General features: G+C 37.1%; 2 protein-coding genes across 2 annotated transcripts in view; one reads left to right on the top strand and one right to left on the bottom strand.

Moving 5' to 3' along the window:
- Positions 1-1,540: 1,540 nt before the first annotated feature.
- LOC144454019 (transmembrane protein 35B-like) lies at positions 1,541-3,517 on the bottom strand. Its single transcript, XM_078145424.1, has 2 exons — positions 3,419-3,517; positions 1,541-1,843 (listed from the first exon to the last, which is right to left on the bottom strand). The coding sequence occupies exons 1-2, from the start codon at positions 3,515-3,517 to the stop codon at positions 1,541-1,543; spliced, it is 402 nt and encodes a 133-aa protein (XP_078001550.1).
- Positions 3,518-7,554: 4,037 nt separating this feature from the next.
- LOC144432932 (transmembrane protein 35B-like) overlaps positions 7,555-10,895 on the top strand; it is a 4,112-nt gene continuing 771 nt past the window's right edge. Inside the window, exon 1 of the mRNA XM_078121242.1 lies at positions 7,555-7,737. Coding sequence (XP_077977368.1) covers positions 7,639-7,737 — 99 coding nt within the window. The 5' untranslated portion in view covers positions 7,555-7,638. The remainder of the gene's footprint in view (positions 7,738-10,895) is intronic.

Here is a 10,895-nt window from a genome sequence, read left to right as displayed (position 1 = left end):
TGCGTTAGTTATCTTTTTTTTCCTATCCGCGGCGAAAAAATATATCTATTAGGAAATATATTTTTTTTATATAACTATTTAAATATATGATTAATGAGAAGTATAAAAATATTTTGTTTAACTACGAATACGGTCCAATAGATTGCGATATGTATAAGCTTTGTATTTAACACCGTCCATTATTTGATAATAATGTTTTTATTCACATACAATAGGCCACCAGCCCAGATGTACACATGACAAAATAAATGATAACACCTTGAAAGGCACGAAAAAAGACAACTACCTTAATTGTGTGATGACACGGTGAATGATGATACCTCACAATTCTTCTTTGATCTCCTTTTCATAGAAAAGAGATAACTTAAGCTTATGTATAAAACACCACCCATTATACAATGATGAGTTACAAAGTTCTGTACATTCTTTCTGACTTCGCAAACCTAGGACATAAATAAAATCCGATGTACATTATTTTGAGTAATGTGTGATAATCATTTTATTAGTGACAATTTCGATAACATGAAGCTCGATCATTCGATTGACAACAAAACACTGTTACCATAGCTACAGTGGGCGATTACTTCTATGTTAACAGATTAAGGAAATTGAAAATTCTTTTTACCGAACTATGTTACAGTTCAAAACACGCTCATACAATGTGAACACTAATACGAAAAAATAATTCGAAGAAAATACGGCACGTTTTTGCTTGGTTGTGGAAATCAGGAATGAGACAACGTTCATGTTAAGACATGCTGTTTGTCGGTAACTTGTCGCAGTACGCGAACACTATGGGATTAAACTTCGTTTGCTGCTTAGAATACTACCAATGCTAACAATAAAATGCTACTTTTCAAATACACCAGATGGTACTTGTACATCAATATATCAACTGACATAACTTTCGCAGATATGGACAAGTTGATAATGGTCGTGTCAAAACTACATCTATTAAAGCTCAGACCACTATAGTGGTCTGCGATTAAAGGTACCCGCTTTTTGTATCAGTTATCTTGTTATCAACATCCATGGTCTATTTGTAGAGTATGTTAGAAAATATTCACAAAAAAGGTTCGGAAAGTCGTGATGTTTTCTTGGCTTTAGTAGGTACCAAAATGATGTCATTGAGTTATTTTATATCAGATGATCTACCAGCTATTTTACGAATTATTAAGAAGGAAAAAATATCAAAATGAAACAAAAACAATTACCGAACACCATAAAGGTATAGCTGTCCATCTTCACATTAAGTTCCGTACTAGTATTAAGTCTGGTGTCTACATATTGCATGTCACGTGTCTACACTTTCACACAACAAGTGTCTACAACTCTACACAAGTCAACTGTCTACAACTCTACATAGTCAAGTATCTACTACATACGTCAGGTCTCTGCAACTCTACATACGTCAAGTGTCTACAACTGTACATAATTCAAATGTCTACAACTCTACATACGTCACGTGTCTACAACTCTACAGTCATGCATTAAGTGTCCATAACTCTACTTTTATGATTTTTTATTCATCTTGTAATTGTTAATCTAACTTCATCTTGGAACCCCTGTTGATAAGTAACACCGATAAACCAATCCCACAACAAATAGGGAATAAAATCGATTGAAGCTGTTCTCCAAGCTGGGATAGAGTCCATACAGCGCCGACCATCTGCACCAATAAAATCACACCGCTAGCCTGCTTCGCTTTGAGTGGTCCCCACAGTATAAGAACGCCCGCTATCAACTGTGAGATGCCAATTACGAATCGATAGTCGACGGGATCTGGTGTGTACCCGAATGAAGCGAATGGGAAAACTCTGGCATACCGAGCAAACTCTTTGTTCTAGTAAAAAAAAAGCAATTTGTCTTGAATGAGAAATCAATATATATAAGAGTACGATTGACGAATGATATACATCACAGATCGTGGTACTCCTTGTAGGTACGCACACATCCTTACACTCTTTTAAGTGACACAAGGTGAGTTGATAAACGTTTTATACAAGTGAAACTCAGAAATTTCACGTTTCAGGTTACTAGAAGACATGTATATATGAGAGAGAGAGAGAGAGAGAGAGAGAGAGAGAGAGAGAGAGAGAGAGAGAGAGAGAGAGAGAGAGAGAGAGAGAGAGAGAGAGAGAGAGAGAGAGAGAGAGAGAGAGAGAGAGAGAGAGAGAGAGAGAGAGAGAGAGAGAGAGAGAGAGAGAGAGAGAGAGAGAGAGAGAGAGAGAGCGCGCGCAATGTTATGCGAGTTTCAATTTCGTTCATTATTTGCCGTGGAAACGGGTGTAGATATCGCGGGTATGTAGGGGATCACGAAAGCCGAGTACAGTCGAGGATGGCAAGCTTTCCTGGCATTTGAACAACGTTTTTGAAAACTAACTTTCACTGGGACTTGAAAAAATCACAGATGTAGAGCTAAATTTCTTGCATAAATTATGCAATTGCAAGACTACCCTTATTTTTGTATTTTGGCATGTAAAGTACTCGTAAATATAAATGTTTGAGTGCTCATCTCACTTTTACATATCAAAACACAAAACTAGGGCTTGTAAAATGTGACCTCCCCCAAATATTGTAATGCAAAATATGACCGTCCCCCAAAACGGCTAAAAACGTAAACACGTACTACGAAGGTCAATTCGAGCCAAATAACGAAGGTAAGATAGCAATGCATGATTAGCCGACATCTACATCGGATTTTAATCAGATTTCCCCCCCCCCCCCCGATTCCTCCGGGGCCCCCTGTAAATACTGAAGGCTCCCTTAAATACATGTACATATCGCGTATTTCCCGAAGTTCACATGTCAATTTAAAAGGGCTAATGTGAATGTACAGTACAGTCACCATGATACATGTAGTATACTAGTAATTGACCAGTGTCATATTTGAATTCGAACAATGCTTCCCAAAGAATAGCCTGAATTCCAACAATGCTGCTCAATGATATGTTGTTCAAATATTGACGGTCTGCAATTATGCCAAACGTCACCCTCCTTTAAAGTATATACCAATTACGTGCTTCATTGGTTCCCCTTGCCCTTTGTTTTATATTCCCAGCTCAGGTAAATAAATCATTCCATCGGGAGTAAACGACAAAATGGCGTTGGTTTTCGTTCGTAACTGGAATCAGATCAAACATGCGTACACATCCGTTTCAAGACACTCCCAGCAACCAGGTATGTACAAGTAGATTAGATTCCGGCCTCAGATGTATGTAGGCCACCACTGCCATAAAACGTTAATCGCGACATGTTACAAACTTTCCTCCAAGAAAACACTTAATATTAACAGAACTCATGCACACATCTTAAAAATCACAAATGTTATGCCATGCTATTTTAAGTTTATGGACATGACAGGTATACCCTTGAGGGTGATGATTCTAAATAGAATGTCTGGAAAGTCCCCACTTACCATAGTACTGTTGACTTGACCTTGTGGATATAAATGAAATGTACCTGTTATACAGTAAAACATTCCAACTGTGTACAGCAGATATTTCAACGTATCCATGGCTTTCCTGTCAATCTAAACAATCTCAACAGGTGAAAATGTTTGTTGTAAATATATGCGCTGGATGTACCACACAGTATACTATATGCAGCCTGCAACGCTTCGTGTATGCACTATGCGCAATGCTCCAATGGTAGTATTGTTCGATTGAGTGAGTGACCGCTAAAAGACTGTTACGTCACCAAAGTTAACAAATTAAAAAACCCAGGAATAGCCATTCTAAGGGAAGATAAATAAGGATTATTTGAACACCTTGTTGGTAGATTATTCAATCAGATATCGATTGTCCCACTACTCGGGGTTGGGGTGGGGGTGGGGATGGGTGTGGGGTGGGAGTGGGGGTGGGGTGGGTGGGGTCGGGGCTTAACATCCCGGTTATTCACAGTCAGTTGGCAGGGTTTTCCAGAGCTGCAAGACTGTAATTTCATGAAAACAGTACAGGAAGGGTCATCATGGCAAATTTCAAGTCCTTGGTCTCGATACAGTAAGTACTAGTACCATAAATGGACCGTTGTACATACAGGTATACAGATTATGTAACACCTGCAATATGATAGAAGATGAAATACACTTTATCACAACATGTGCAACAACTATAACATTGAGAGAAAACAAATGTATACCAGACTAAGTGTAATCAGAGGTCTTGGCATAATTATGGCCCCCTGACAACTTTCATAAAATCAGCACTTATCAAACGGAAAGACATTCTAAAGAATTAAAAGATATACATTGCATGTACATTTATCTAACCTAAAGTTTACATTTTCGTATAAACCTTATCTTGTTATTTTTGTTAACTATTATTAATGTAGTTGATATTTTGTACAAGTTTGTCTTGACATCAAATACTTATCGCAGAAAATCCTATGAAGAAATGTACAGTAGTTTTCGGCCAAAAGATTCTATTCTATTCTATAGTTTCTGCAGTAACTAAATATAATTATTTCGTCATTTTATTACATATTGATTGCCATTCAACATGAAGGCAGTATTAATTTTAGTACAACTAGCATGTTGTTGTTGTTGTTGTTGTTGTTGTTGTTGTTGTTGTTGTTGATGTTGTTGTTGTTGTTGTTGTTGTTGTTGTTGTTGCTGCTGCTGCTGCTGCTGCTGCTGCTGCTAGTAGTGTTAATTAGCTCAGATGTATATCTATACTCGGGTACCAGCACTGTTTTTGAACTTAATACCTTATATTTAAAGAATTAATGATTGGTAGGTCGTTACGTAGCTTGGTTAATTTTATATAATTTTATTTGTTTTAAGGTAGGCGTATAAGTACATATAAGCTTACGATACTCAGACTACCAAATATGAGTGTTAATTCTTTATCGTACTTCTGAAAGTCTCAGAATGACTTAGAAATAACTAATAAAGTCAAAAATAAACTATGAACTATTTGTTTTTATCAAATTTCATGAATTTCAGCATTAAACAATAATTCTCACTCAGATACGCGCTAGTAAGTAGTATACTATATAAGTATATAGGGGTGCCATCCGACAATCATTGACGTTATGATGTTGCTAACCCTGTCGTAGAGGGCGTTGTTTTAAAAACAATATTTGACTGAACTGGTAACGTGTAATGAGAAACATAGAATTTAGTATGGTGGCCCTATAGATTAGTAGTACTTAGCATTACTTGAGATTTATCAATGTGTATAGTAGATACACGTGTACCTTCGATTCTTTCATCACTATTCTTCCGCTTTCAAGTTCTAAACTGTATTCCCCGCCGGTACTGTACAAGTACTCATATAACATTTGTTCCGAGTCTTATAACTGTATTTTTTCCATTTCGGCAATTTGAACAGTTTTATACATTTCTTCGGTAAATCTTGAAATTGGAGTATCATCTGAGACCATATAAAAAAGTCAACCGTTTCACATCATTGTCTATATTACGTGTTATCCATATATTCATAGCATCCCCCATATTGTATAATACATCACTTGCCTATTAGTAAAACCATCTGTTACCTACTACCCACACGCAACGCATATATGTATCGTCGTAAACCACAGCCTCTTTTACGGCACCGTCGAAGTCGCACCGTCATAGCGTCAGCAGAAAAAAAAAGTACTCTGACTTGCGAGATTGACGCAAACGAAAACCAGATACACAACGTATCTGTTTTATGACGACGCTCTATCTTTAGACAATATGACCAATGTGTGTCGTCTGGGAGACCCTGAAGAAAATAAACAAATGCCATTGATTGGTGTGTAATCCGTGTTTATATCTCTATCATCTTGTGTAATATCATGCTAACACCAGTCAAGATTACATGTCCAGTATCCATTCATTATTCCCAGGGCCGGGGTAGCACAAAGATTAATAAATTTCTCCTTCAGAGCGCTGTATTTTTTCTTTTGCCGGTAACAACCCCTCAACATAATTAATACACAAAAAGAGTCGCTCTCGGGTTTCTTGAGGTTTTTTTTGTATTAAATATTTTTTATTATGTTCATTGTTCTTTCAATTAGTTTACCATCATTTCAATGCATTCCACATATATTCTCTTATACACCCATTACATTTTTATCTATGTTATGTTCAGTTTTTGGCTTTTATGGAGTTTTAGGTCAGGAATTTGCCCCCTGTTTATGGTATAAGCTCACCTTATTAAGTTCCACTTTTCTTCTACGATCGAGCGGCCATATAAGACATTACAAGCTGTAGGTTAGATGAAATGTTTTATTTCAATTTTGAATTAATTATTTACCAGATTTACTAGATTTACATCATTATCCAATCACCATATCGACAATATCGGAATAGTCTATGTTAAAATATAGATTAGGAGGAGGTCATTCAGTTATGGTATCACTCACTATCAATCAAGGTCAAAGGTCAAAACTCAGTTATCATTAATGATTTGTGTGTCGACATATTAACGATTTAAGCATTTTACGTAAACGTGACACTGGTATATTGTCCAATAGCTGTATTTATGTATGCCTAAGACACATGGAACAGTCACTACTGCCAACTGACTCTTCATCGGATTGATTATCGAAACATATACAAAAAGAAACCAATGCATTACCAAAATTTACAGGCCTTTTCTGAGCCAGGTTTGACCTTTCTATAAATCTCTATTTCAGAGAGGTCAGAAGTACTAGTCGTGCAATTTAGGATTTGATAAAATAATTTTCTTTAGTCAAGTTACGCGCGCATCTGTAGTACCAAACCAGAAAGACAGCTTACACAATTTTGTTTGTTTGTTTGTTTGTTTGTTTGTTTGTTTGTTTGTTTGTTCGCTTGCTCGCTTGTTTGTTTGTTTGTTTATTTGTGTTTGTTCGTTTATTTGTTTTCGTAAACTTGACTAACGTTAACTAAGGCTGAGCCCCATCCATTTGCTAAAACAACAAGATTCAAATCAGGTAGTTTATAATAAGTGTAGTATACACTGATGTATGTACCATTGTTCAAAGACATTGCCGTGCATCTAACTTGTATATTTTAAACATTTTATGACAAGTTGGCTTTTTCCCCTTCTCAAATCATGCAAAAGTTACATCCGTTTAATTTGCAAAAGTTTAACATCGATGCTTAGGAGTTTGCCCCTAGGCTAGGCCCCGGTGTTGAGAGTGTGGGTAAACGAGGCTAATAAAGCCAAATAAAATTGTTTGGTTCCGGTTACCCGACCTCATCTAGTTTTTCACGCCGACCCTAAACTTTGTTTTTACGTATTCGAGAAACATCGCGAAGTCTCGCAGGAAATAGTTGTTGCGACATCAATTTAATAAGACAATATAAAACTATTCTTCCAATCATGGCTGTACATCTGATAGAAATAAATAAATAACACAGACCATTTGGAAAACAATGGAAAACATGAACTAGACACTCACACATGGAAAAAAATAAAATAAAATAAAAAATCTACCCACCCCACCTATTTTAAAATTGAATGTCATCGGAACCACAGAATTCGAGTCCTAACTAAATAAGTACATGTAATGTCATATGACGACGTTGGGGGCGCTCTACACGAGTCGTATGTGACTAGATGCTCGATTCAAGCCACGTTAACGTACACCTAGCTACCCTCTCCGTATAGCACAGTGGTGGAGCCAATTCGCCAACGTGGACACAGAAAGAGAACACATACCATGGGTGCCTTTAAATTTATCTCAATTCCCGTCGGATTGCTTTTTGCTGTCTCTGGTGTGGCAAAGCTGTGGCCAGCAGGAGCAGTGCACGAGCACATGGTAGGTAAACGTGAACTGGTGCAGCTGCATGCAGCAGCGACACGTGCTTTATATGTACTTGTTTATGTATATGATAAAAGGATAGTCGTGGCTTATGTTACAACAAATTGCCAATCTCTTTGTCATTTCAAGAATCGAGTATTTGTCTGTGACTCGCTTCTACAATGATGGTAAATGTGCTGAAGTTATAATAATATAAGCGGGGAAGATCAAACAATATGGTGCCTGGCATGGTATTCGATTCTCTGTATCGATCCATTTGTTTCAGTTCGTGAACTCATGTCAAGATGTAGTCACGGTTAGGGGTGAGTCGAGGACCGAAGTCGAAAGAGTCTTTCGAAAGTGGGGGTCGAGATGACCTACTTCAGTATCAAGCAGAAACAGAGAAACAGGAGCCGAAGTACCAATCCACTACCCTCGCCCGCCGCGCCCCTGCATATCGTGACCTACATCTTTACAGACTACAGTTGACCCTGCCTTGGTATTTATTTTACGGGGTTAATAAGTGGCAGACAGAATGGTCGACCGACTTTCCTGTTTTCTTTTGTCACACCGTAGTAATGCCGTCGTAAACATACAGTCTCACAATAATTGAAACAATATTTCTGCAAAAAACAAAAGAGGTACTGCATTTTCCATTAGCGTTGGGCATTTGTTCGACATATGATACCTTCATGAACGCCCGGATGTAAACACCGAAGGACACATGAAGCTTTGAATGAAAGACGCACAGCGGTTTATGTTATATGTACATAGCCCCTCCACCTATTATCTTTTGTAATGTTTCCAGGGTAATGTTATACATGATGCTATTTATGGTCTTGTGTTGTTATTACAAGCTAGAAGTGTAGAATGTGACAAACTTCAAACACCTCACTTTCATATTGTGTTTGCAGCATTTGTTTGTGTTAGACTAGAGCTGAGTGTCATCTCACTGCAGACAAAGAAATTACCTTATGCTAGGGAGTGTTAATCCCTACTAGCATCCCTAACTTTGGTCATTAGAGGTTAATAACCTTGAATACAAATGTCTAGACATTGCATTGTCAGTCAATTTGTGTTCAATAGTCTTGTATATCATCAAGAAGTGAAAATACTCTCAAAGTAACTCCACAGTTACTGTACTGTGGATTGTATAGTGGATTATTCCATTATTGCATAAACCATAAATATATATGGAATGTACACCCTGATCATTCTACATCACATTAACGTGCATCTACGTCACTGGTTCTGCTGTGTTTGAAATATGAGTTGAAACGTTCAATATTACCACTACTTTCTTAAATTTTTCTTTGATATTACTGACGCTGGTATAATTATGTTATTCTCCAATATTTGTCTTCATTCAACTGGAAAATATTTGTGACCTAAGGGTTGTCAATACGAATCTAGTGACTCGTAGTGTTTGACAAAGACCCCTTCGGGTCACTCGTATTTTCCTTGGCTAAATAAAGAAAAATATTGGGGAATAACATCTAATTATCTAGTACTAGTGAATTATATAGAATAGTGATATCAGATTATATAGTTATATCGTGCAAATGTATATGTAATCATGGTGGTACAACAGACTGGTCTTATGTATTTATCCTTGAAATTAATATTAATCCTTCTTATGTGGAATCAGGACTTCACCTTTGATACTATGGTGAAATATACATAGAATGTAAAGTGTCCATCTAGTACATGTTCATGTCTGCTAAGCCCCCAACGACAACAAATTACCACTACTAGAATAATAGAATTCGTATTGTTAAATTTTGGTGTTTGGCAATCGAGCGAAATTTACGTGATGTGAAATCATAATATGACTCGCCAGAACCCAAAGTTTATGAAAATAGCTTTATTTCCTGGAGTGGCATTCTCGATTTATCCTATAGACAACCATAGACAATATATTGTTGATTGATAACAGTGTTACTGAATAGCAACATGCTTTATATTACCATATTGTATGCATGGAGTTTGCTTCATTGTGTTGAACTACAGTCTATAGTATTATTTATGGCATATCCCCAGTGGGACTACTTCCTTGATTTAACTATATGTGCCGCCCTGTATGGTGCTTTTCTAGCCCTTTGGTCTAAAATGGGGTCTGTTTATTTTGACCCGGAGTCTAAAATGGGGTCCCAAATCATATAGTTGTACCATTAATTGGCCCCAAAATGTTGCCTCATGAGGGAAAAGAATACAAGAATAAAAACAACATTTTGTATCCACCACTTCCTTAGTATGGAACTAGTACAAATGCATTTTGGTCTCAAATTTGATGTTCTTAAAACCTGTAATAGTCTAAAATGGGGTATTGGTTTTTGGTCAAAACAAGTCTAAATTGGGATCTGGGGTTAGCAGTATTGACCGCACACCCCTATCAGAGCTGGCCACTGGTACCACCCACCAGCAGGGGCATAATCATACAATGGTTTGTGTATATTGATGAGTTGTCTACATTCAAGGACATAGTCAACACTAATTTGCTGTTAGCTGATGTCAGAACTATGGTTCTACAATTTATAATATTGTTAAAGTGTATTTATAATGTCCTTGTCCTCTGAGAGCTCCAACTGCTATCCAAGTGCTATCAATTACACTTAACTGGAGACATCAGACCATGGACAAACGGAACCTGTTACAAACATGGAAAGTAAACAAAAGAATTGGAGTCATAACATTTGGCACAACATGTTGGAACAGTAGAGATTTGTACTATTACACACCAAAGTTTGATGAGAACAGTTGTATGGCCTCTTTATGTGTACATGAAATGCCAGGGGAACTGGACATTTGTTTGTGAACTTGAAGTATATTATGTAAAGTGGCCATAAAACTGTTCTTATCAAACCAGGAAATGTAATACAAGTCTCTGTACTTCCAACATGCTGTGCCAAGTGTTATTAATCCAATTCACTTGTTAACTTTTGCTGTTTTGTAAGTGGTTCCATTGTTTACGGTCTGATGTCGGCAGTTGTATATAGCATGAAGCTATATAGCAGCACAGCCTATATACATAGTCAACTCCCAGGGGAGTGTACAATCATTGCAGTCTCTGTAAGCACATACCATTAAAGTATTCACATTGTAACCTCTATATCGTACCTATTTCTATGTCTGTCTGCATTAAATGTCAGAATTGTTTGGCAAGAATAACTTGTCTT

Source organism: Glandiceps talaboti, chromosome 3 (genome assembly GCF_964340395.1).
Source record: "Glandiceps talaboti chromosome 3, keGlaTala1.1, whole genome shotgun sequence".
In the NCBI taxonomy this organism is placed as follows: domain Eukaryota; kingdom Metazoa; phylum Hemichordata; class Enteropneusta; family Spengelidae; genus Glandiceps; species Glandiceps talaboti.
Note: the sequence above shows the minus strand (reverse complement) of the source record. Positions and strands in the feature narration are given on the sequence as shown.

Coding starts and splice junctions, on each gene's coding strand:
- LOC144454019 (XM_078145424.1), bottom strand. CDS start 3,517: ATGGATACGTTGAAATATCTGCTGTACACAGTTGGAATGTTTTACTGT. Junction 1,844..3,418: donor GTCAAGTCAACAGTACTATG/GTAAGTGGGGAC, acceptor TTTTTTTACTAG/AACAAAGAGTTTGCTCGGTA.